The sequence below is a fragment of the Aphanomyces invadans genome, assembly GCF_000520115.1.
Source record: "Aphanomyces invadans strain NJM9701 unplaced genomic scaffold supercont1.11, whole genome shotgun sequence".
Lineage (NCBI taxonomy): Eukaryota > Oomycota > Saprolegniomycetes > Saprolegniales > Verrucalvaceae > Aphanomyces > Aphanomyces invadans.
In genome coordinates, this window is record NW_008580156.1 from 1,224,324 (window position 1) to 1,248,360 (window position 24,037).

At 55.7% G+C, this 24,037-nt stretch overlaps 11 protein-coding genes across 18 annotated transcripts; 5 read left to right on the plus strand and 6 right to left on the minus strand.

Moving 5' to 3' along the window:
* Positions 1-1,135: 1,135 nt before the first annotated feature.
* Positions 1,136-2,299, minus strand: H310_06480 (hypothetical protein). The gene has a single exon (XM_008871570.1). The coding sequence runs from the start codon at positions 2,201-2,203 to the stop codon at positions 1,340-1,342; it is 864 nt and encodes a 287-aa protein (XP_008869792.1). The 5' UTR covers positions 2,204-2,299; the 3' UTR covers positions 1,136-1,339.
* Positions 2,300-2,504: 205 nt separating this feature from the next.
* Positions 2,505-7,101, minus strand: H310_06481 (hypothetical protein). 3 transcript variants are annotated; one of them, XM_008871572.1, is made up of 9 exons: positions 6,354-7,101; positions 4,239-6,310; positions 3,959-4,142; positions 3,479-3,914; positions 3,393-3,425; positions 3,159-3,339; positions 2,961-3,080; positions 2,856-2,907; positions 2,505-2,802 (listed from the first exon to the last, which is right to left on the minus strand). In XM_008871572.1, the coding sequence occupies exons 1-8, from the start codon at positions 7,084-7,086 to the stop codon at positions 2,893-2,895; spliced, it is 3,774 nt and encodes a 1,257-aa protein (XP_008869794.1). In that variant the 5' UTR covers positions 7,087-7,101; the 3' UTR covers positions 2,505-2,802; positions 2,856-2,892. The 3 variants fall into 3 exon arrangements, with proteins under 3 accessions (XP_008869794.1, XP_008869793.1, XP_008869795.1); XM_008871571.1 differs by having other exon boundaries at positions 3,159-3,425; XM_008871573.1 differs by having other exon boundaries at positions 2,505-3,425.
* A 648-nt stretch (positions 7,102-7,749) lies between these two features.
* Positions 7,750-10,087, plus strand: H310_06482 (hypothetical protein). 6 transcript variants are annotated; one of them, XM_008871576.1, is made up of 5 exons: positions 7,753-8,064; positions 8,133-8,802; positions 8,861-9,749; positions 9,805-9,825; positions 9,870-10,082. In XM_008871576.1, the coding sequence occupies exons 1-3, from the start codon at positions 7,766-7,768 to the stop codon at positions 9,212-9,214; spliced, it is 1,323 nt and encodes a 440-aa protein (XP_008869798.1). In that variant the 5' UTR covers positions 7,753-7,765; the 3' UTR covers positions 9,215-9,749; positions 9,805-9,825; positions 9,870-10,082. The 6 variants fall into 6 exon arrangements, with proteins under 6 accessions (XP_008869797.1, XP_008869800.1, XP_008869796.1 ...); XM_008871579.1 differs by having other exon boundaries at positions 7,753-7,997; XM_008871575.1 differs by having other exon boundaries at positions 7,750-8,064; positions 9,805-10,087.
* Positions 9,455-11,031, minus strand: H310_06483 (hypothetical protein). The gene is made up of 7 exons (XM_008871580.1): positions 10,979-11,031; positions 10,708-10,929; positions 10,479-10,657; positions 10,352-10,419; positions 10,127-10,240; positions 9,790-10,029; positions 9,455-9,740 (listed from the first exon to the last, which is right to left on the minus strand). Exons 1-7 carry the CDS (start codon positions 11,011-11,013, stop codon positions 9,600-9,602), a joined length of 999 nt encoding a protein of 332 aa, XP_008869802.1. The 5' UTR covers positions 11,014-11,031; the 3' UTR covers positions 9,455-9,599.
* A 51-nt stretch (positions 11,032-11,082) lies between these two features.
* H310_06484 (hypothetical protein) lies at positions 11,083-12,572 on the plus strand. The gene is made up of 10 exons (XM_008871581.1): positions 11,083-11,123; positions 11,177-11,247; positions 11,307-11,343; positions 11,402-11,464; positions 11,523-11,615; positions 11,661-11,792; positions 11,848-12,033; positions 12,099-12,199; positions 12,253-12,301; positions 12,363-12,572. The coding sequence occupies exons 1-10, from the start codon at positions 11,103-11,105 to the stop codon at positions 12,519-12,521; spliced, it is 912 nt and encodes a 303-aa protein (XP_008869803.1). The 5' UTR covers positions 11,083-11,102; the 3' UTR covers positions 12,522-12,572.
* Positions 12,573-13,231: 659 nt separating this feature from the next.
* Positions 13,232-14,644, plus strand: H310_06485 (hypothetical protein; the record flags this gene model as incomplete). The annotated part of the gene is made up of 7 exons (XM_008871582.1): positions 13,232-13,703; positions 13,754-13,839; positions 13,905-14,016; positions 14,066-14,172; positions 14,240-14,296; positions 14,345-14,446; positions 14,509-14,644. 7 exons carry the CDS (start codon positions 13,232-13,234, stop codon positions 14,590-14,592), a joined length of 1,020 nt encoding a protein of 339 aa, XP_008869804.1. The 3' UTR covers positions 14,593-14,644.
* Positions 14,645-15,359: 715 nt separating this feature from the next.
* On the minus strand, positions 15,360-15,596 carry H310_06486 (hypothetical protein; the record flags this gene model as incomplete). Its single annotated transcript, XM_008871583.1, has 1 exon — positions 15,360-15,596. The coding sequence occupies one exon, from the start codon at positions 15,594-15,596 to the stop codon at positions 15,360-15,362; it is 237 nt and encodes a 78-aa protein (XP_008869805.1).
* Positions 15,597-17,073: 1,477 nt separating this feature from the next.
* Positions 17,074-18,714, plus strand: H310_06487 (hypothetical protein). Its single transcript, XM_008871584.1, has one exon. The coding sequence runs from the start codon at positions 17,096-17,098 to the stop codon at positions 18,626-18,628; it is 1,533 nt and encodes a 510-aa protein (XP_008869806.1). The 5' UTR covers positions 17,074-17,095; the 3' UTR covers positions 18,629-18,714.
* Positions 18,715-19,097: 383 nt separating this feature from the next.
* H310_06488 (hypothetical protein) lies at positions 19,098-21,437 on the plus strand (the record flags this gene model as incomplete). The annotated part of the gene is made up of 13 exons (XM_008871585.1): positions 19,098-19,150; positions 19,205-19,231; positions 19,291-19,369; positions 19,430-19,546; positions 19,596-19,739; positions 19,792-19,904; positions 19,973-20,099; positions 20,145-20,231; positions 20,301-20,423; positions 20,469-20,558; positions 20,617-20,821; positions 20,889-20,938; positions 21,015-21,437. The coding sequence occupies 13 exons, from the start codon at positions 19,098-19,100 to the stop codon at positions 21,435-21,437; spliced, it is 1,638 nt and encodes a 545-aa protein (XP_008869807.1).
* Positions 21,438-21,512: 75 nt separating this feature from the next.
* Positions 21,513-23,065, minus strand: H310_06489 (hypothetical protein; the record flags this gene model as incomplete). The annotated part of the gene is made up of 11 exons (XM_008871586.1): positions 21,513-21,662; positions 21,708-21,752; positions 21,823-21,859; positions 21,920-22,026; positions 22,070-22,204; positions 22,259-22,336; positions 22,401-22,451; positions 22,535-22,648; positions 22,696-22,784; positions 22,832-22,928; positions 23,006-23,065. 11 exons carry the CDS (start codon positions 23,063-23,065, stop codon positions 21,513-21,515), a joined length of 963 nt encoding a protein of 320 aa, XP_008869808.1.
* Positions 23,066-23,340: 275 nt separating this feature from the next.
* Positions 23,341-23,983, minus strand: H310_06490 (hypothetical protein). Its single transcript, XM_008871587.1, has 2 exons — positions 23,922-23,983; positions 23,341-23,861 (listed from the first exon to the last, which is right to left on the minus strand). Exon 2 carries the CDS (start codon positions 23,853-23,855, stop codon positions 23,520-23,522), a length of 336 nt encoding a protein of 111 aa, XP_008869809.1. The 5' UTR covers positions 23,856-23,861; positions 23,922-23,983; the 3' UTR covers positions 23,341-23,519.
* Positions 23,984-24,037: the final 54 nt, after the last annotated feature.

Consider the following 24,037-nt stretch of genomic DNA (forward strand, 5'->3'; position numbering starts at 1 on the left):
GCTTCTTCGAGGGGCGACCACCGTCGTCATCCTCAAGGTCTTCCTTCTTGACAGCCAAAATCTCTATCCAACAATTCATCACATGAGTTTTTCGCAGTAGTTGGGCACGCACCGTTAGGCATTGCAGCCTCCCTAGATTCATCGTCCGTAGAGAGCAGGGACTCACGCTGAAGGCCCTTCCGCTCCGACCAATATTCCAGCATGATGTCGTAGTTCGAGGGAACTTTGGTCGCTTTCTTGTTCCCGGTTGGCTGGGGATTCGATGGCTTCGACGTTGACCACTCCGATCTCATTCGAGCAAACTATTCAAGTTAGATCACGCATGCTGAGAAGATAATACCTTGTCCTGGAGCTGTTTGGACGTAAATGTCCGATCCATTTGTACGCTGAGCTCTGCCGCAAGGGACGCGTACGCCAGCTTCTTTTGATTGTTGTTTTTCGAGTCGAACATAGGAGAAAAATTTGACTTATAGCGGAGCTTAAACAGCTTCGACACGCTTTCACTGCACCAGGCCACGCTGGTCTCTTCCTTGACCGGGACACACTCCACCAAGCGGACAACCTCCCCCGTCTGGCTTGTGCTACCTGGGCTATACGCGTAACATCGGTCCACATGACTTTTGAGACTAACCTTGTGTGTCGACAGACGAGTACGACGCCTCGACGGCAGCCACTGCCGTGACTTGGCCCCTTGCCATCCAGTATTTTCGTGATGCAAGACAGGAACAGGCATGGACAATTGGTCCACGCCCATTTCACTCCAAAGTGAGCATGAACAGAGTCCGGATGACCGGATAATTAACCAATCAAAAGTCTGGACATGAATGTGCATGGACATGAACGCTTCCGACACCAGGGCCTTCAAAGATTGCGTTCGTTTCACAAAATTGCTGCTTGGAGTGATTAAACCGGGACGGAGGTAGTAAGTAGATGGGTACAATCACGAAGTGTTGTTTGCTCGCTGACCAAGGGACAACCATACAAACTTCAAAATCCTCGGGAGTACAACGCTTGCGTGTATTTTCCCGGTTCACTGTAGAGTGGCCCCAATCCTTCGCACAGCACCACAAGCTCGGGAGAAGGTTCGCGATCCTTTCCATCGGCTCCGGTGTTTGTCGTACAGCCAGGCAGGACGCGGCAAAAACAAAAAGACGAATTTCTGTATCTCGGTGGATGAATATGCACCTTAGCTTGTTCGACACGAACCCGTGAACGTACAATTGCTTTGACCCTCTACGGGGAGTTGGAACTGCTGAAGCTCTTGATGCAGCCAACCCTGTGTTGGCCGCGAGCTACACAAACGACCACGAATCGATCCATCGGTCGTCCATGGGCGCAATCAGTACGAGTGGCGGCGAATGTGGTGCCGAGGAGCGTTCAAATCGAGCTCGAACATGGAATCCCACAACTTTCCCGTCACGTACACGTGTTGGTTGGCGGGGTTATACGCGATGCCGTTCATGACTGCGTCGGCCTTCCATCGCCCATGCATGGCACCGACGTGGCCTTCCAGCGTCGGCAAATGGTCCAAATTTAATGTTTCAATCACACGCCCTGTGGCCGCGTCGATGCGCAAGATCGTGTTGGTGAACCACACGTTGGCGAGCAAGTCGCCTTGGACGTATTCGAGTTCGTTGACGTTTCGCACATTGGACCCATCGGCGCGAGTCACGTTGATGGTGCGGACGACATGCATGTCGCTCGGGTCGAGGAAGAGGATCGCGGCCGACCCGTCGCTCACGATGAGGCTGTGTCCGTCCGTGGTCATACCCCACCCTTCGCCCGTCGTCGTTTCAAAGTGAAATGTGTCTAGGAGGGCGAATGTCTTTCTATCCAAGACGAATCCCACCTTGGACTTGTACGTGAGCGCGTAGATCTTGTCGTCCAGGATGGCTATGCCTTCGCCAAACACGTCGGCGGGAAACCGGAATTCCTTGACATGAACACCAAACTGGTTCGTGCTGTGTTCCCGCACGAACGACTTGCCGTCGAGGCCAGTCGATTCATACAAGATGCCGTCGTGAAAGAGCAAGCCTTCCGTGAACGCGTCGGGGTCGTGAGGATGGATTGCGACCAAAGTGTACTGGCCATGCGTGACTGACGTCGGGTCGACTTCGAACGCGTCCACGTCCTCAAACGATAGCAACCCATGAACAGTTAACAGAAACAAACACACGGCAACGAGCACAGTGCGGGAGAACATCACACGCGCTATCTGTTGCGATGAATGCAATGGGGAAGGAGTCCGTCGACTTTGCTGCCGCCTCCAGATGTCCAGCTCACGGAGCGACGCTTTGTCAAAACAGCCAGTGGAGCACACGTGTACTGTACGGAAACAAATGTACGGACGTTGTGCAATTAAATAATCGCTGGAGGTTCATGTCATGTCCCGACGCATGACATACCAGTTTGCGAGAAATTTGGGCCGAATCCGCGGAGAACACACAATTATTGTATGGTTTCGTACTTCGCCCATGTACTGCAATGTACGGCAGCCAGAACCACAGCGAAGAAGTTTCCATGGATTTTGAAATAAATACCTCGGCCCTAAGCAGGAGGGGACGACGAGCCCGACACCGACGCAACGAGGCCGGCCGCGGCTTGGCCAAGACAAGCCACGACCATTGCGATAAAGACGACGGAGCACAGCGACCACATCGAGAACTCTTCGAGTTCGTACAGTGTCTCGGACACGACGAAACTGAACGGATCGGCTTGAATGCTCGCGTAGACGCGACCAGGCACGGAGAGTTTGGTCGTCACGAGCATGGCGTTCTGCGTCATGGCAATACCCAGCAAATCCTATCGCCACCGCAATTATATCGACATGGTGTTTCAGCTCCATCCCGACAAACCTTGTCTGGCATGTGGCGAAACACGTCAAAGCCTGCATCATGCACGTCGAGCCTGCGCAGGTAGGTCAGGCCCACAAACTGACCGACTCTACAAATCCAACGTACTCGACAGTCGGGGAGTCGCGAACGGGTAGGTTTTGCTCGCGAATCCAGTCGGCATTCAGAAACACCCACTTGAGCGCCCGGTTGTGCGCCAGCTTGGACGATAGAACCGTGGACGGCTCCCTGGCACGTCAAAGAAGGCGACGAATGTGCGTAAGATATAGAAGACGGCTTCAAGCTCCATCGAACGACGGACACTACCTCGGAGCAAAGAGCTTGGGGACGACCGCTGTCCATGCGTCCACGATAAGCGATCGATGCGTATTGAGCGACGGCGTCGACTTGGCCAAGCCAAATTGGCGTCGGAGCGTCGCATGGAGCCAAAATCGCTTCGACTCGGCACGCAACAGCGTGTTGATCTTGTGGCAGGTCGTGCGGACAACTAAGAGTTCGTCGGGACGCAAATTCCGCGCGATTTCAAACAATACTTCGTACGGCATCGCAAGCAGCTTGGACTGGTCTTGGGCACTGGAAATGGACACGTTTAGGAAAAGCCGATCAACCGAAGTATCGAAACGTACTGCCACTGGCCTTGATGGACCATCGCTTGCTCATATTGGCTGATCGAGTTCAAAATGCGATCGTTTACGACACACACGACGATTGCCGTGAACGTCCCAAGTTGAATGGCCACCAGCAAGTCGCCTTGCCAGAGGTAGCAGTAGGAAGCCGACAGGGCGACCGTACACGCGGTCAGTTCCCACCAGCCTCGCCACGAGCACTGCCGCAGGTCTCGCGGGACATGCAGCACGCGCTCTTGCAGTACGAGGCCAACATACCGCGTTGGAGCCCAAAACACAAACACGTCGCCGAGAACGACAAACACAACGCCGCTAGTTGTGGCGAGCACAAAGGCCATTTCGATGTTGCGCAGGTGTGTGTAGATCGTGTTGAACGCCACGCATCCCACAAAACCCAGCACGCTAATGATGGGGAACGGCAATATTTGCTTGTCTCCTGCGAAAGACCGTCAAAAGTGAGCTCCACGCGAGTGTACAAACCAGTCGGGGGAGCAGACAACATCGTGCGGCGATGGGACTTCAGTTGTTCACCAATCAAGGTCACTAGCATCCCAGATAGTGTACCGCACTGCACGGCGACGGTCAAGTCACCGTAGATCGCGTGACTGCCATAAATTACTCCCAAGAAACACCCCGACTCGACGAAACTTCGTACGGGAAACATCTACCAAACAACCATTATCACATGGCGAACAACATGGCGTTGTTGGGAATGGCGGCAAGCGCAATATGATGTCCACTCCCCAGTGCATTTACGTACCTGCCAATGCTCACTGGCATTCAAGAACCGATCTTGCAGGATGACACCTGCCCATCGAGTCGGGCGCCACATCGCCAACACGTCCGCGACACACAGAAACACAATGCCAGCAACGGTCGCGAGCGCCACCGTCACTTCCAACCGTCGCAGGTGCTCGAAAATCCACTGGAACGTGCCAGCCCCGACGTAGGCAAACAAAAGAAGCAGCGGCAAGACCTTGGGCCGTTGGTGCACGTTGCCGTCTTGCGATATCTGCGGGTGGGACGGGTGGAGGTGCCATTGGCTTCGGAAAACTTCGCCAGCGAGGGTGACAACAATGCCGGACAACGTGCCGAGATGAAGCGCAACGACCACGTCATGGTAAAGCACGAACGTGCCGTACGTGACTGAGATCCACACAAGACACTCAAGGAACGATCGCAGCGGCTCAACCTGCCAGTTTTGAACGCAGTGCGTCACGCGGGTCTGCAGGACGATGCCTGCTGCCCGCGTCGGGCCCCACATAATGCACAGCTCACTGGCGGCGACAAACACGACCCCCGACAGCGTCGCCAGGCAAAACGCGACTTCGATGCGGTCAATGAAGTTGTAGATGAAAAATAAGCTCATTCCCAGCGCGTACGTCGAGAGCAGTGCCATAAAGTACACGACCGCAAACGTGGCTTGATCGGTCGGCAACGACGTTGATGCTGTCGTTGGTACGAACCGCTGCCACCACCACCGATGCGCAACCCACCGCGTTCCCCCGACGACAACCACCACGGATGCGGTCGCGAGCAGGACCGACGTCGTCCATGTTCCAGAGATGGTATACGTCCCAGCAAGAACCCCGAGGCACACAGCGCCTTCGACAAAGACTTGGACAGGATGGAGTACGCACTGCTGATTGATGGACAGCACAACCACGCGTCGTAGCAATCGAAACGTCGCGTGGGATGAGCTCGTGAAGAGGCCCACCACGACGCCAGCACAGCACGAAACAAAGATGGAAATGGCCATGGTCGACGCGATCCCGGCCACACGGTGGAAGAGGTCGAAGCCGTACCAACACCCAGCCACCGACACACACACCATGACACTAAAGTTGATGAGTGTCGACACGTGGACGATGTGGCAGATTTCACGGTTGCGCAGGTTGCCCGGCGACCCAGCAAACATCGACGGATCCGCCTCGAGAACGTCGTCTTCCGGCACGGCCCAAATCAAGAGCGTACTGTTGGGCGCGAGTTCGGGTCGCGATGACGTGGCACGAGGTACGACTACCTCGACGTCCATGCGCCAGGATGACGCATATCGCACGGCATCGATGGCGTCCCACACGCTCGGGCCAAGTCGCTGCATGTACACCAACCCAATGTCGAACGCAAGGGTCGCAACGACCTTTGTCCAGCGCGGCAGCTGATCCGAGTTGGGTTGACCCATCATCGCAGCAAGAAACGACGCGTGCGCCATCGCTTCCAGAGTCGTTCGGGCGGGGTGACGGGTTGCGTTGAGGCAAAACGACCGCAGGCGAGCCCACACGTCGTCCAAACGCACGGATTTCGACACAGCTGCCACGACCATGAGGTCAAGCAAGGACGGCACGACAAACGCCGTTAGGATGTCGTGATGTCGCTGCAAAAACAGCCGACCGATTTGATACACCATGAACGCCGCCAACGACAGGAGAGGCAGCACCTTCATCCAATGATCGTTGTATGGCGGACGCAAGGTAGGCGATGCTCGCGCCCGGGAATACACGGCGTACTCGCCGCACAAGATGAAGCCTGTACACATGACGGTGCCGATTTGTAGCGACAGCGTCATGTTGTCCACGTAGTGGTTCAGGACCGCTGTCACACCACACACAAATGCGACCTCGACTACGGACCGAACTGGGTTCGTGAGCCAATTCGCCTTGGCGTTAACGATGCGGGCTTGCAGCACCATGCCAGCCTCGCGCGTTGGTTCGTACAGCATCAGGAGCTCGCTTGTTACGATGAGCGACACGCCCATCAGCACACTGAGCATGTACTGCCACGCTATGAGTTGCTGGTCACCCGTGTCGATGTGCAAAGAAAGCAAGTTTGAGCCTATAAACGGGTCAACAATCTAGCAATTGCGGTCGGCTCGCACCTTCCCCAGTCGCTTCCGACGAGTCCGATGCAGCAGACCAGACCAAGTTGAACACGAGGCGAACGAGACCCAGGACGACGTAACCAAGCGAGACCGTCATGACAGCGTACTGCAGCCGCCACGGTGACATCGCTTTGCCGTCGTCGTCGCCGAGAGGTTGAGGCCGCTGTCGTCGTTGAAATTCACTTTGGACGCGAATGTACACAACGAAAAAGTCGCCGATGGCCACCACCCAAATACCAGAAATGCCACCAACCAGCACGGCGACGAGCGGTCGGCGGTAGATCGCATACGTCCCAAGCACGATGGCAACCCACGTGCACATCTCGACAAAAGTTCGCAAGATTCTGTCGTTGTCAAACGAATGCAAGGGAGACAGAGCGGCTGGATGGTGAAAGAGTCGATTCCACAGTTTGAATCCAAACTCGGACGTGACTGGAACACGCATCAAGAGCCATGCCAAGAACGCGTATACAGCGATGCCGCCAAGAATAACGATAACGGCTGTGCAACATGGGAGGACGAGTCGAGCTGTGGATGTGGGCACGATAGAAAGAGACAGAAGCATGGCAAACCAGCACACAAGAAGACCTCCCGTGCAGAGGCACATGTGAATGTACCAAGGCCATACCAAACGATTAGTCGCACCGTCCAATGTCGGATGTCCTGTGCGCATGTTGGTGTCGGTCGACCCAACCAAGCGCGGAGATACACTGGTACTTGCAAACGTCATGAGTACTTCTCCAAGCGCGGTGGTTTCTGGAATGTGCAGATCTCGATATGAACTCGTTTCAGCTGGATCGGTGCCGTCGTCGTCGTCGACAGGCAACCGCAATCGTCTCCTGGTGTCGTCTTCGCGTACGACAAAGCCGTGTTTCCGTCGGCGGATCATGCAATCTACATATAGAATACGCATTACTTGCGACCTATCCATAAGCACTCCCGCATGGTTCTGTACATGAGAGTTGAGGCCGTGTCGCTGGGAGGATCGATGTACCAGCGCGCACTCGAACTCGAAATTCGCTCCATCATCATCCGGTTAGGATGTCGTATCCGGAAGGTGCTGAGAATATATACTTCGAAGTATCAAGGTGCTGAAAGCCAATTTCAAAGTACCGAGTGTTGCACAAATCGACGACGCACATCAATGGTGCACGGGGCGCGATGATGAAGACAAGGTTTCGTTTAGTTATCTATGTCTTCTTATTCTCCGCACGTGCCCAGACTTGCACCACGTGGTGCATATGCCTTGTGTCATCTAAACAAATATTTAATGTTCGTAAAATATCCACATTTCTGAGTATATTTCACAATCCACAACTATTAATAGCATTAATAGCATGGCTATCGTCCGGATAAAAGAAAACACGAATTCGATTGGCGAAAACAGAAAGAAATTCGGAGGACCAGAGATGAGCGCCCCTGCATCGCCGCCACCGACGACGACGACCCCCCAGCATCAAGAGACCAGCGCTGTTTCTGAACGCGAAAGGGGATATTACCTCCCTGAAGGTGCAGAAGAAGAGCGCAAGGTTCAAGAACCGGCGTCTTCTCCTGATGCCGCAACGAAGAAGCGAAAGATTGGCGAGGTCGACTCGACCTTGCACGCCCACCATCATTCGACGATCGATGCTGAGGCCGAGGGTAAGGCGATTGCGCGACTTCTCAGCCCGTTCACGCGTGAACAAATTGTGTCGATTCTCATCAGCGCGTAACGTGTCCCTTTCCGTCTCGCTTCCTCCCCTTGCTTCCACCTGATTCATATCTTTTACCGTTTAGGGCCCTGCAACACAAGAGCATTTACAACGAAATTCGATCGATGGCAAGTGTTGATGTCGCGCATCGCAAGCTGTTTGTGCGTGGTCTGTCGTGGGACACGACGACTGCGACCATGCAGCAAGTGTTTGAATCGTTTGGCAAAATCGAGGAATGCACAGTCATCATGGACCGTAACACAGGCAAGTCCAAGGGATTTGGGTTTGTTACATATGAAGACATGGAGTCCGCCGAACGAGTGTTGTCGGTGCAGCCGCTCGAAATCGACGGTCGCAAGTGCGCGTGCAATCTCGCGGCAGTTCCCGAAAACAACCCGAACGCTGGACCAGTCAAGCACAACAAGCCTGCTCATGCGCCGAGCTATTCCCAACAATATCAGCAGCATCAAGCCCCTACCTACGGCTACGCACAACCTCCGATGGCCAGCAAGGTGCTGTATGCCGACTTAGGGCCTCCCGGTGACGAGAGCGACCGCAAACTGTTTTTGCGCGGCCTGGACTACAATACGACCACGGAAAGCGTGACAGTCGAGTTTCAAAAGTATGGGGATCTCGAAGAAGTCACGATCGCCAAAGACCGCGCCACGGGCAAAAGCAAAGGGTATGCGTTCATCGTGTACCGCCACATGGGAGGCGCGAAGCGGGCGTTGGCGCAGCCCCAAAAGTTTATCGACGTACGACCCTACACGAATCGAGCATGTTGTAGCAACTCAATGCGGTGTTTGTGCACAGGGCCGGGCGACGCACTGTAATTTGGCATCGCAGAAAAACAGCAACGCGGGCGCGCAATACGGCGGCCATACCCCCGCCCCGACCCAGCAGCCGTACCGTCCTCCAGCTGCGGCCGCGGTGCCGCAAGTGATTGCGTATCCCCCGCACATGTACCAACAACCTGCAGCGGCCACGGCCTACATGGGGTACGCGCCAGCCGCTCCATACGGCCAACCCCAGGAAATGTACATGATGGCGGCACCCCAGTATGCTCAGCAGCCCATGCAGCCCCCGCCACCCACTGCGTATTACCACCACCCCCCCGCGCCGGCAAACCCAGCGGGAGGCACTGCGGCGGCCAAGCCTTCACAGTAAACGACCGATCGTTGACGAGTGCAGCAGCATGCCTCCATCTTGACCGTGTTCCGTCTGGACTGGCTGTGACGTTGACGCGTTTGCACTCTTGTGGGTTGTGGCTGCTCCCTCTTGATACATAAACGGGTGCTACAGATCTGGATCTGGTTCGTGTTGACGTGTGTTGTGTAAATTGTCGCCGCATCGCTACAGAGTCGTCGAGTCTGCGTGGGTTATCGTGTGGCTACTGAAAAAAAAAAGTGGGTGATGGCCGACTTTATGAGCATCACGGCGCGACTGTAAGCCGTGCGCAACGTTGATCTGGTTCACGGTGTGGTATATGTTCAATTCCAAACGAGTAGGAAGTGTTGAGGCTTGAGAATGACGTGGATGGCGCCGACCATGTTTAGTGCGACTGGTGTCCCTTGCTCTTGGAGGCGACTGCGTTTTTGTATTCGACCGCAGCAGGCAGGGTACAAGCAATATCGTTGCACAGCTGCTTGGTGGCGACGGGACGGCCACCCGCTGGCGGCGGCACGTGGCGCAGCTACGTCAGGTACCCGAGTCATGATAACGTAACGACGACAGCTCCGCACCTGATCGAAAAACAGCAACCCGGACACGCTCTCGATGTACTCGATCGGTCGGAGAAAGTCGGTCAGATTGGTTTGGTCAGGAATGCTCTGGTTGGGGAGGATGAACCCGGCGGCCAAGTACTCGCCAGACGGCTTCTGCACCAAGACGACTTTGAAAAAGTGCGTCGGGACGGCGATCGCGTTGCCGGGCGTCCCTAGCACAGGGTATCGGACCTCGTACGTGTCGCTGTCGGCGGCGCGCTGTAGCAGTCAGTTTAGGTTTATATTTCGTTGAAAACACTCGAGTGCCGCAATTGTGGATGCAGTCAGCTGAGTAGCATCGCGATAGAGCTCTCACCGTGGGCAAAAACAACGGCCCGGTCACGACGTACGCGCCCCCATAGCTCGACGCAATGTGGCGCACGAACCCTTCAAATCGGGACCAGTACCCGCGGTTGAAGCCTTTCCCCACCTAATCGCAACGGCAATGTGAGTACGTTGCTGCATCATGCACATGACCCGGCCAGGAATTGTGGGGGCGATGCGGTCGAAATTGTAGGATGCTTTGGGCAAACGGACGTACCTGAGGCGAGATATTCGTCATGAGGAAGCTCTCGTTGACAGATTCCTGGCTCGATGACATCATGTCTCCTGCAACGAAAACCGCTAGTTTGTTCATGGTGGACCCACACGTGGGTGAGCAAGCGTACGGGCAGGAGCCAAGTGACCACGATCATAGCCAGAGTTGAGGTAGTCGCCTGGCGACACTCGAAAGGCTTCCGGGGTCGATGTGTCAGCCTTGAACGCGGCTTTCAACCGATTGACGTCGTCTGACTTCTTGAGCGAGTCGACCGTGATGTATTCAGCGACCCAAGCTGCGTTGCGCAACCTACCAAACAAGTCGTCAAAATGGACTTTGGAAAGTCACGGCCATCGAACCGTCGATCGTATCCGAGGACATAGCCTTCGCGAACCTTGACGTTACTCAACGATGGAAAGCCGAACCGCGTGGCGGGATGAGCTACCAAGACGGTGTCTTGATGAGGCAGCGACGGTCGGGCATCGGGATGCGGAGTGGGCAACCGACGACCTGCATCGTCTTCGTACAAGGCCAAGAGCGTTCCAATGGATCCGACTGCTACGCCAAATGAAAAAGAGACTCTAGAAGCAATCCATCAGCCCAACAATCGCTTGCGTCGATCGGTCGCACCGCAGCTGCTTGCTTGCGCGCACGCCGCGATGCATGTTGTGCCTGCAACTCTGGTGGTCAAATCTGCAGCCATTTTATCCGGTATCCGGATAACGAGTTTCGTGCACATTTCGACGACAACACCATGCAGCAGACTCGCACATGCGTACACGATTTCACGCAACGAGCTCATCATGATGCGACCTGCTACGTGAGTAGGGCCACGATGACGAAGAAGCCAACATGCGAGCGAAGCTCCTGCTGCATGAACTGAAGCTTGTCGTTGCAACGTAAGGCAGCTCGCTCGAAGAGGAACTTCCAGCTGACCAACGTGTATTCCTGGCATCAGGGACGTAGCGGCGGCCGGATCGAGCAACTTCAAAGCCGTAAGCTGACATCAGACCTTATCTGTGCATCATTGAATTCACCACCGACGTGCTCAAGATGGCGAGATCTCTTGTGTCTGTCGTGCGCACCCAGCACCACGTCAACACATCCATGCCGTCGGTACGGCCGCTGCCTCGCTCAGGTGCTCGTTTAAGCTGATGTCGCTGTCCCAATCTAGGATGTTCCATTTGGACTCACACCAGACATTGTTCGCGATACGTGGGGCTTGGATGATACGGAGCAGATGGGCATGATGAAAGAAGCCATGCGGGTGGGGTGGGCTGGGCGATCTCGGAGCTCAAGTTGTTTTTCGCAGGTATTGGTCCCACCTGACGTTGAGCAAGGCCTTCAAGCAAAGTGCGAGCTATTGTGCAAGATGTTTTACCCACTGAGTCACGATGCCCCGCTCCCGACATCAGAATGGCACCGCCTGCCGCAACAACTCCACGTACGGATTCCCCTTTGCTCCACAGCTCATCACGTGTTCGACGCTTCCACGATAGGACTGGCAAATTGCCATTGAAGGCATGGAAAGAAAGCGCCACGAGTTGGAAGCAGCGTGCGATGACGCGCTGGAGACGAACGTCCAAATGCTTGCAGACATGACAAAGCACCTCGTGGCCATGATCAAGTACTACAAATTGGACGACGTTGCGATTTACTCGCGAGCCAAGCTCGAATTTGTCCAGGTCTGGTCATCTCGACGGACCCCTGCACCGAAACACGTCGAGCTAAGCCAAAACCGTTGTTGTAGGCCAGCATCGCTGCCATGCAGCAAAAGATCGAGCTGCTGACCAAGCAGCTGCTCGTGCAGACGTACCCTCCCCACAAACTCGACGCCTTGGCCCAGATCAGGTCTGTCCTGGATCAAACCAGTGTTCTTGTGGAGCTCATGCCATGGGTTTCAGAGCGCACTTGGAAGCGCGACACAAACTCGCAAGACAGCAACACCACAAAGTCAGTTTGCGTGGAGTTCTGGGCTAGGTGGCGCCACATAGACACTGACAATGGTGCATAGATACAATCGGAGCTCAACATCTACCGCGCGTCCACAAATCGTGACGTGTTACAATTGCACCAACGCATCGCGACGATCCATGCAAAGCTCAACAAAGCTCGGCGGAAGGTGTCGCCAGGACCTCCTACTACGTTCGGCGAATGGAGCACAAGTAGCTGAACCAGTGCGACCTGGAGAAAAATATCAACGTGTGTGGGTTGGCTCACGGCACTCCTGGCTCTGGCCGCGCCATCGCGTAATACCGCAACAGACCGAGACGCCCACGACTTTGCCATTGTCTGAGGTTATTCAAGCCACAGATGGCAGGACTGCATCTCGTGGCGCTCGGGAGGTGGATTGCTTGGAGCGCGTGGTGAGTGCATTCGTCGATGGCCAAATATCATGACCCGACAAGTGCCTTGCAGCATGCGGCACCTTCGGTTTGAGTTCGTTTCCTGAACGAAAAATCCACGTGAGAGGGCAGGTTGACGATTCATGTGCCTGCAGCGACCTAACACAGGCGTCAGCTGCTGCGGTGCCAAAGAACCGATCACTTGGCGTCCGTGCACCACGTGAATTCGGCTTCTTCATTCAGTCTCGATGGAGCGTCGTGTGTACATGGCCACACGATTGCCACCGAGCGCAAAGTTTCATGGGAAGTTCGTGAGGTTGGAAATCCTGTGAGATTAAATTCCCTTAAAAGGTGCACTTGTAGTGGGAATTTGCAACGTCTACTGCAGAACAACTCTTCGTTCCGTCCCACACGTGACAAAACCATTCAATCATGAACTGCGCCCGACTCGCTGCACGGGCCTCGTCATACGTATACCGTTGTGAAATCACGTTGAGAATGTGTGAGATACTCATTAAGGTAATGGTTACCTGTGAAAATGGATATCTCGTTGAATGTCATTGCGGACACAACGCCTTTCTGCACTTCCCCTCCTCCCATCACGATCATGCGTCACTACATTGGAGTCGACATCGGCGGTACGAGTGTCAAGTGCGGCGTCGTGTCGGCTGATGGCGTGCTCATCGCCCGGAACCAACGCAAGATTGAAGACGACCGGTCGTCGGACGTCGTCGTCGGTCTTTGTGTTGCGGTTGTGAAAGAGTGCGTTGAAAAATCCGGTGTATCATGGTCTCAAATTGCAGGCCTTGGTGTGGGTTGCCCCGGCCAAGTGTCGAACGGGATCCTCGTCGCCGCCGCCAACTTTGCCTCGTGGAAGGACGTCGCCCTCGAGCGCATGCTCAACGAGAGTCTCCATGTACCATGCACGCTCGTCAACGACGCCGACGCGGCCGTCGCGGCCGAGCACTGGGTCGGCACCGCGTCGAAAGCCAAACACTTTATCATGCTTAGTACGTTTGCCCATTGTTGTTGGCGACATGAGCTCACGTGTCTGGTGTAGCGCTCGGAACTGGGATTGGGTTTGGCGTTGTCAACAACGACTCGATCTTGGCAGGCGGCACTGGCATGATCGAAGGCGGCCACTTGGTGCGTCCTACATCCGCTTCCATACGAACAGGCGACAGCTTGATGCATCATGACCATGTGTATAGATCGTGGTCCCGAACGGTCGTCTTTGCGGATGCACACAACGCGGCTGCTTGGAGCAATATAGTTCCGCGACTGCGCTGATTCAGCAAGCCAAGCTCAAGGCAGCCGACAAAAGTATATCTGTACTCTCGGTCGTGCATGCTCTACAACCACGGACTTATAGCGCTCAACACCATACTGGCGGAGCTCAGCATTGACGACATCACGGCCAAGCAAGTGTTTGAAGCGGCGGCAGCCGGAGATGCCATTGCCAAGGGCCTCATCGCGGAGGTGCATGTGACCTCTTTATGTTGATGATGCACAGAGCTAGAGGATTGACGTTATCGACGGTGCATAGGCAGCCGACTACTTGGGGTTTGCCTGCGTGAATTTTTGCCGGATTCTAGACCCGGAGGTGCTGTCCTTGGGTTACGATTCAACGATGTCAACAAACGTTGTGTAGCTCATTGTGCTGTCGGGCGGGTTGGCAGAGAACGGTGAGCAGTTTATCCAAGACATTCGCGACGCGTACACGAGATACACGTGGACCAAGCTACCCAACCCGGTACGAAGAGGCAATCGCCCTACCTTCGTCAGCGCCGTGGCTCAAGGCGTTATGTCCGGCAGGTTCGCATTGAAAAGGCGTCGGTGGGCTATGATTCTGGTATCATTGGCGCGGCCTCGTTTGCGTTCAAAAAGCACGAAATCTAAAGTGTCAGTGTGCCAGAAGAGTGAATTGTGAATCCATCATGTTCGTATTCCACCAGTCGTTGCAACTTGTCGACTCGCCCGGAATCCAGAGATTCTCCTTGTTGTGTGAGGCCGTCAAGGCTGTCATCAAGCGGAAAGCTTCCTCGTCCAAGTAGCGGCAGTCGACATGTGGCGGTGTGTACTGGATGGCGCGGACGACGGCACATTGGCTTTCACCTTGACGTGGAGCATTGACCGAATCACGGTGGCAGTGTGGCCATGCAGCAAGACATGCAGGGGATTGCAACGCTCCAGCCTACCAAAGTGCTGATGCGGACATCACTGCCGTGTATCGAGGCAGCATGCACGTACGGGCATTTGGTCCTCGCACCATCTTCACAGCAACTTTGAGATTTTGAGTGTAAAAGCTCCTTGTTCAGCATGTGCGCAGCCAACAGGTTGGTTTGGAAAGACAACGAGATGCACGATATCTTCGGACGCCTTTGGGGCAATCGAATGACCATCCAGCCAGCGAACCAACGTCATGGGGTCGGGTTGTTGTCTTGTTGGTCATGATTTTGAAAGCTTCAACGCCAATGATGCCGCTGCCGTACCCTGCGGACGTCTTCCCAAACACGACGCCAACAACGTCAGTGCGCCTACGAAATGCATCCACTGGAAGGGGCTGCCGTACCCGGTCGAACTAATAGGTCCGTCCATGTGTGCTTCGTGTACGCGACGCGGATTCGCTCGATGAACGCTTCCCCCGGTTCGTTGGGCTCGCCAGACTACACATTCGTTTCCCGGTCCAGCGTGCGGCAAAAGCTGACGGAGGCAAATCCCAAGGAGTCAGCCACTTCGTCGACGACGTCTTGGATCACTTGATCGCCCGTGTAGGCAGCGTCGATCACGTTCTTGGCGGTGATGTTGTCGACCTTCGTTTGGGAAAGCGATGTGGTCTGTGGTAAAACAACATCATGTCGGGACTTGAAGGGGGGAGTGTTTTCAAAGCGAAAGAATGGCATCTGTGGCGGCCGGTGCGGGACTGTGCCGTTCGAGGCACCTCTTTTGCATGCACCCACAGACGCGGCCGTTAGGCGTTGCGATCTCCTAAGGGAGTGAGACCTATTGGACTCATCCTGTAAATGGCACGGGTGTAGGAGCCGTATGGTTTGGCCGTCTTTAATCATGGTGGTGCCACCCGCAACAACATCACGTCGCCGACGCCAGTTCCATGTGCTAGTCAGGTACCATCCATCAATCATTGTTGTCTCCATGATCAGGACAATGGCGTACAAATCATGACAAAGGACGCAGTGCCGAACTAGCATTCGGCCGCGATGGCAGCGGTTGGGCGAACGTGCAAGGCTGCCAACTACATCACGTGGAACCATGTGCCCCTCACATGGTTCCACGTGAAGTAGTTGGCGGTGGTGGCAAGCGAACCATTTGCGACTTGGCCGGGGCATTCATCGCCTATGCAGGCGATATCATTGTATTCCAAGATCGCTTCGACGGCGTCTTGTTTAGAATGGCTCGCAGTTGTGGCTACGATGGCGTCGAGGAATGGTCTTCCATGTGATGCTGCGTGAAGGCGAGCATTGCGCCGGCCGACGACACAATACCGACTCTGACGCACGTGCCAACACATCAACTAGGTTGGTCATGCTTGAATTGCAACGCTACATAGACAATGCTCGCGATAGTCCGTGGCTAACAACCGTCGCCTTTTCATCAGACCTTCTCGACGTCTTCCTTGTCATCAAACTCCCCTGACGCAGTGCCCAGACCCTGGACAAACTATCTCATGTCAAAATGAAACAACGAATCGGAACGCTTGCGGTGTGTTCTGGCTGGTAGCTGGGCTCGAAGAGTATTCGATCCTCCGCCTTGAACCACAAACGCTTCCTGCCATTAGTTGGAGGTTAGCCTTTCACCACCACAATCATGTACTGATTTCGGCCAACGGATGTATGTTGTCAAGCACAGAACATGTCGCGGAGCTAGCGTCGTGCGTCCTGGGCACTTCGGATTTGAATTTCGACTTGGTGACACCATGACTCTAGCAGCGCTGTTCTTCATTTGTCGTTGCTTGAGTCGCTACAGCTCTCACTCTACTCGACCGATCCATGCCCCTATCTCCTCCAAGCACTTTCCTTCTCGACAGGGTGGGTTGTTGTCGCCTGAAAGCGACGACCGATGGCGCCATCTTCGTCCAACCCGGCGGCCAACCGACATTGTTGTACCACCACGTTGGTGGGACCTGCCTCGCATCCACCGCGCACGAGGAACTAGCCTCAGCAAATGCGCCAACTCTTCACGTCATCGACCCCCTCCGTGGCCAACATGCGCGACTTCGACACTCTGCTCACGTTCCTCGCAGCGTCCCCTCGGCAGTTTACGGCATTTTGGACATTTGATTGGTGTGAAAATAATTGGCGGACGGAGATTGGCTGGTTCAAAGCTCCAGAAGCCAATCGAATGCGTCCATTCCGCCATCCACTCAAAAGTTGCAACAAGGACGATGGCACCGAAGCGACCTCTCGACGACACCGCACCGAAGCGCAACGACACAGATGCCGAGATCGACGCCGTCGAGTGGCGCGACATGCACATGATATCCACGAATGCCGACGCGGAGCCGCTTCCGGACCCCATGCGAAAGTTTACGGCCACGCCGTTCTCGGCATCGGTATTGGCAGCGCTGGACAACGCTGGGTTCACCGAACCAACTCCGACTCAAGCGCAGTCGTGGCCCATAGCTCTCGCAAGGAGAGACATGATTTCCATCGCGAAGACGGGGTCTGGGAAGACGCTGGGATTTCTGCTGCCTTCCTTCCACCACCTCGCCAGAGCCACACGCATCCAACAAACGCGAACGAAAGCCAAACACAAGTATGCGTTCCCAGTTCGATCCAAGGATCCGCGTATGGTTGTTCTAGTCCCGACACGAGAGCTTGCGACGCAGATCGAAAAGGAGGCCAAGAAATACCTCCGAGCGTTCCATCCGTCGCTACGGGCAGTGGCAGTCTTTGGCGGCGCCGACAAGAAGGCGCAGCTGGAAGCGCTCGAGATGGGTGTCGACTGCTGCGTAGCTACACCCGGGCGCCTTCTGGACTTCCGTGAGTCGTTGAATCTTGCCAAGGTCGACATTCTCGTGTTGGACGAAGCTGACAAGATGCTTGAATTGGGATTTGAACGGCAATTGCATGCATTGCGGGAGCTACTGCCCGTCGCCACTCGGCAAACGTTATTATTCAGTGCAACGTGGCCCGTGGCAGTGCAATCTCTGGCAGCGTCGTTTGTACGACCCGACGCGGTGACCGTGATCACGGGCGCATGCCAGGTGAATCCGTCGATCCGTCAAACGTTCGAGGTGTGCGGCAGCGACAACGACAAAGCCGACCGCCTAGTGGCGTTTTGTCAAGCCCACACCACGACGAAATCGATTGTGTTTTTCAAAACAAAGCAAGGGTGTGATGCGATGGAGGCCCTTGTCAAAGCCAAGTTACAGCCCGAGACTCTGGAGGGCGGTGCCAACTCCGCCAAGAAGCGCCAGGCACCGACCACCGTCGTCGCAGTCCACGGTGATAAGTCGCAAGTCGAGCGTGCAATGTCACTCAACCAATTCAAGAACGGCACGTGCTTGCTGTTGTTTGCTACGGACGTCGCATCCCGAGGACTCCACGTTCAGGACATCCACACCGTGATCAACTACGACTGCCCCGATTCTGAGGAAACCTACATCCATCGCATTGGTCGCACTGGCCGCGCCGGTGCCACTGGTATGGCCGTGACGTACGTGACAGACGCAGACCGCGGTGTTGTGAAGAAGTTGCTACGATTAGTCAAAGAGACCGACCAAGATATTCCCGCGGACGTGCAGGCATGGTGCCGCGCCGTCCAGCCACGAACGACACCAGCCGAGACAGACGCCAGGAGGCCAGACGGAAAGAGACCCCACGTCCCCAAGAAGAAGTCGACCCCACCTCACCAGCAACCCAAGAAGAAGAAGAAGCAAGTTGTTGGCAAGCGCAAGCAACGGCTGTGCCAGTAAATATCGTCCTGGCCCAATTGCCACGCATAGCAATAATCCACCTTGGAGCACAAGAGGGTCGCCGATTGTGTAGGCGGACTCATCACTGTCGTGGGAGGTATCGCAGGCGATTCTGCATGCTCACTTTGGCGTATGCGGTGTCAAATGCCCCCACGCCGCACAACGAGTGTGATATTGCGTGGAAGCAATTATCAAAGCTAGCCAAAAGAGGACGGTGATGGTTGGTGGAGGGTAGAACGTTGGCAAGGCCCTATGACGTCGATGGGAGGGCTGAAAACTGTTGCTGGGAAGCAGGTCGATGACGCAGTCTCGATACACCAGCGGCTAAACACTGCTCTCCGCCGCGGCATGGTGTGCATACGTATCACGGGAAAAAGAAGGGGCGCTTCCTATTTATAAGTCTTGACTATCGAAACAAGCGCCGTGGGTCGACGACATTGGGCGCGATATGGGCCACGAGAGGCAAGCCATGATCCGAGCGATTGCGTCGGATCCGTCCATTCAACGTGAACGACTTTTGCGGTGGGACCACAGTGATGCCTGGCAAATTTGATGGCTGACCACACAAATATGCAGAGTGTACCAGTGTCTCCGTGAATGCCGGTGCCGTCCGCCGTCGGCTCTTGATATCGTGCCTTTCGTCCTAAAGCGCTGTTGTTTAGAGCTACCATCGACATTGCTGACGCCGTGGTCGTGCACCACGGCGAGCTGGCGCATTGGTATTTTACATCCACGGACGGGGTACGCCGGGCGGCCTCGATATTTCGTACGAGGTTGTCATGTGGCATCGATGGTCCGTAGGAAGTGCGCGAGAAGCAGCCGTACGCTCTGTCGCTGTTGGAGCTCAAGAAGGTGTTTGTCAAACAAGGGCTGCACCAAACGTGCAACGTCGCCCGGACACTGGCGGTCCTGTTTCACGTAGATCGAACGCGTTGACCGGCACCACGTCGAATCTGCGTTGACGTAGGAAGAGATGGCCCCCCACGAAGACGACCTTCCCACCGTGACGTTTTCGCTGCTCCAGGACGTCCAGTTCAACACGCATGCGTGCAACTCGAATTCACGGCTGTGGCTGTCCACGTACCTCGTTACGCCGTTCATTTGCGGCAAGGTAGCGCTCGATTGCCCATGACAAGCAGCCGCTCGACGACTGCCGTGGGTAGTTTGGACCGAACCACGCCACGTATACCGGCAAGTACTGCCGCAACACGTGCGGGCAAAAGGCCCGCGTCAAGTTTTTCAAACCGACCTCTTACTTTTTTGGGACGACCGAAGTGTACGACACCCTCACTGGACCGTCCATGGGGAGCTCGTGTCATCATCCGACGTGTGTTTCGAGCTCAGGTCCTCCTCCGATGGGGTCACGCAGTTGGCGATGCTCCCAGTCGATGCAACCTGGGCCAAGGAACTTGGGTCGGCCTACGACGATGCGCTCAAGCACGACATCCTCAAGCTTGTCCAGTGCATCGAAGTCCGTTGTGTGACTGAACCTACAGAGCTCAAACTTTGGGCATAGGCCGGGACGAAGCACCACGTGCTCCAGTTATACGCAGACTTTGTGCTGACTGCCACCTGCCGCTTGATTCTAGTTCGTGTCGCCAGCGTACGACATCCTGAACATGTGGTCAAGATCGTGCGGGACTGCGCCATGACGGTCTGCCCTGCCGAGTAGATTGTCTTTGAAGAGGACCGAAGGGACGCGCCCGTGCCGATGGCGCCGCCAGCGCCTCGCCAGGTCATGCTTCGGCCCCAGTCGGCGCACCCAAGCACGCAGCCCCATCGCCATGGCACCGAGGTAAGCGTCGCGTTCGGAGTGGGTGTGCACCAAACACGTACCCAGGCGTCCTTGTTGTGCCCTGGTCGGTTTTGCATGATGTCGGTCGCTACCAGACGCCACGTCCACACGACCCAAAACGTCATTTCACAAAAGGTGCACGACGTGCGCCCGCATGCATGACCTTACTTGCCGCCGCCACCTTGGCGAGTAGTCGATCCATGTGGCGGAGCAGGAGAGCGCGTTTCTGGCATTCGTTGCGGCCCACCAAGATGCAAATGGGCAACTTGCCCACGAACTGTGCCACGCCGTCGACATGGCCAGCTATCGCAACACGATCCCCAACCTGCGCGAGGTCGATTCGATGCTTGTGACGCGAAACCGGCTGCTCAAGGCCCATCATTGGTTTGACCAGCAAGGTATGTTCGACCCCATGAACGTTGCAGGAAGAGCCCCAGTCGGTTAACGCCACACACGTGCAAGCAGCCCAAGACGTGGCGGCTTCGACCAAGCACTTGGCCACGTTCTACGACATGGTACGGCGGCGTCAACAGCGGGCACAGGGATCGATGACCTTACACCCTCATGGAATGTCGTGTGTGTCGTCTCTAGGTGCATGTGTGTGCTTTGTGCTACATCATGTACCAGCGCCTGGACGAGGCACGGAGGGCTTGTATTCCGAAAGCGTCGCATCAATCGGTACAGTCGACCGCGTCATCGTCGATTGTGACGGCAAAGGCCGCGCGACCTGCGTCCGCGGCGTCGTCGCGATTGCATCAATTGGCGCAACCAAAGAAGAAACTCGGACGTCGTCGTGGCCCGAACAGTGCCCAGGCAACGACCACAGCCAACCTCTCTTCAAATGACCTGTCGACGTCCCCACCACCGCAAGCACCTGCATCAACGTTAGCCAAGTGCCTGCGCGGCCCGATGGCCATTGCCAGTCGAGACGCGCCAGTCCTGTCAAAGTCCCTGGCGCGGTCACTGTCCCTCACGGACCTCAAACCAATCGTACCGCGGCGCAAGCAAGTCTGACCTTAAGGCCAAGCGTTGTACATACAGGTCGACGCCACCCACGAAACATGTTCAACACTCGATGCCATGTTTCGTCTAAAAGTCGATCCGCTCGATGCGGCGGACATCGCCCGCCACATAAACCCTGGCGCGGGAATGAAACATCCCGGATGTTGTCATGGATGGCAGCACGTCCTCGTCTTTGCGCTTGAAAAGCAAGCACAAGCTGAGCAGGACCATGAGCAGCTTCATGTGCGTTTAGTGCGGAAAGGGATGGAAAGGGCCACGTACTGGTAAACTCGTCATCCCCATCAGTCCAAGTGACACACTGCGCATCTGTACCAACGATCCGTTTACAAAAGCCAGGCACGGCGGACGGCGTCGAACAACCGAGTCATGTGCGTACCGAGTAGGAAAAGTGCTGGTGAAATGCCTTGGCACAACTACAATCAGGAGGTCGCACCCATAAGTGTGGTGGGTTACAATGGCAAGGAAGCAAGCACCCCATGGAATTCCCCGCGACACCGACGAGTCCGCAGCTTCCCATGGGGTAGTCGTACGCGCAACTGCCCCCCTTGTAGCACGACGGCGACGCTGGATAGTACCCACTCTACGAAACATGTTGGCTATGGCATTGGCGGCGCTGACACTACCTTCGTCGAACATGCCTGGCGGACCGCCGCGTCCGTCGATGGAAACGTGGTGGGGAATGGCCGGTAGTCTGGCCGACAGTGCTCGGGCGGGCCTAGGCCACAGCACACACTGTTGTCTTGCAGCACGGTGACCATCTACGTCGTTGGAATCGACGGTGTGAGCGACGGCAAGGAGGCAAACTGACCAACATTGGATGCCGTCTGCGTTTCGAGTGTCTCGTTGAAATATGTCTGCCAGGCCAACATGAGCCCAGCGTACTCGTCGCTCTACGGCAGCAGTGCGCGTTCGAGCGAGCCTCGATTGTGTTGGGCTCACGAGCCGTGGACGAACCTCAAAGTACTCTTGACAGGCGGCTCGAAGTGTTTCGTTGCGCAGGTACGCCTGCACCAGTGCAAGAAGAATGTAACTTGGTTGGACAAAGGCGGCTGGCGGCGCACTGTTGGAAAACACCAAGGACTACGTACGTTGACCAGACACGTCCCGACAAAGTCGTACGAGAACGACGGAAGGGCCGAGGCGTACGTGGCGCCGCCAATGATGAGCTGGAGTGCCACGATGCCCCCTAGCAAGACAGTGTGCTACTCAATCGATGGGTTAGTCGGTCGGTCCGTGGCTGGCTACATACGACAAGCAGCATGAATTTATTGTGGTACTTGGCCGCGTAGTGCGCAAACCACGCTGGCACTACGTACAAAATCGCTAGAAAGAGGCACCCTAGACCCGTGAGCATAGGATGAGGTAGCTATCGATATGTCTCGCACCGCCTCCAGCGCTACCGACAGATGGCCCGAGTGCCATTCGGAAATGCGTTGAGGTCACAAGCGATACCCCAATGACAAGCAGGACAAACGACAGCACCTACAAAGGCAGATCGTGCATGAGTTTGGAGAATAGGTCCACGCCGTCCAACAAAACGGAGCCTTGTCCAACCGTACCAGTTCCAACGCACTGCTCGTGCGAACCGCAGCGAGCAAGTTGTCCTTGCTACATAGCATGATGGATTACGTCGTGTGCGGCAAAAGACAGCGGCCTGGCACATTGGCTGTGGCCGATGATGTGGACGCTGGCTATTAATACCCCATAGGCTCGTCTGTTTGGCGATGATTTCTGGTTGCATGAGCGCTGCCATGGGGACGCAGTGTGATCGACGATGAGCCAACTCAAGTCGCAATCCCTCGCAAAGAGCGTTGTCCTGCAGGGGGTAGACTGTAGTCCCCGCGAAGCATCCCATCCGACGAGATGCACGAGAGCGGCAGACCTGCAGTTGGAGTGATGATTTGGAACCCACTCTTTATTACAATATCACTTTCGTTAATCAGTCGACGCAGCTGCAGCACCGTGGACGCCATCATGCCGCAGCAGGGAAGACGATTCGGGTGGGAGCAGCGGCTGCGACAGAGACCGCGGAATGAGAAAATTGATCAACAATTGATGTCTGTTGGCAGCCTCTTACACTCGGGAAGGGTACAACATGACGCGCACGGGCTTGCCCATGGCGTTGGCGGGGAGGTTCTTGCGGAACTTGGCGCGGACCACGCCGTTTTGGCCGTGGGCGCGGGTGATCTTGCCCCAGATGACGCGGAACTTGGAGTCGTTCTTCAACGCCTTGGCCTTGTAGATGTACGCAATGCGCTTGCCAAGGTAAAAGTCGACGTCCTTGCGGTCTTGCAACCCTTGGATTTGCACCAACGACGTGTGCGCGTGTTGGTTGGTGAAGCCGCGCTTGTACCCCATAAAGACACCCTTCACATACAAACGGGTAGGTTGACCTTCCGAAGCGACCATGTTTCTCTACGCATGCAGCGCCGTCAACACACCCTTCCTCGCCATCGACATGCCAGCCCGACGTACCTCCTGCTGAATCAATTGAGTGAGTGATACTGAGCGCTGCGGCACTTGAAATTGGTTGGAGCCTTTTGACTGGTTCCAGACCAATCGCTTCCGCCACCAGCCAAACTTGATAAAAC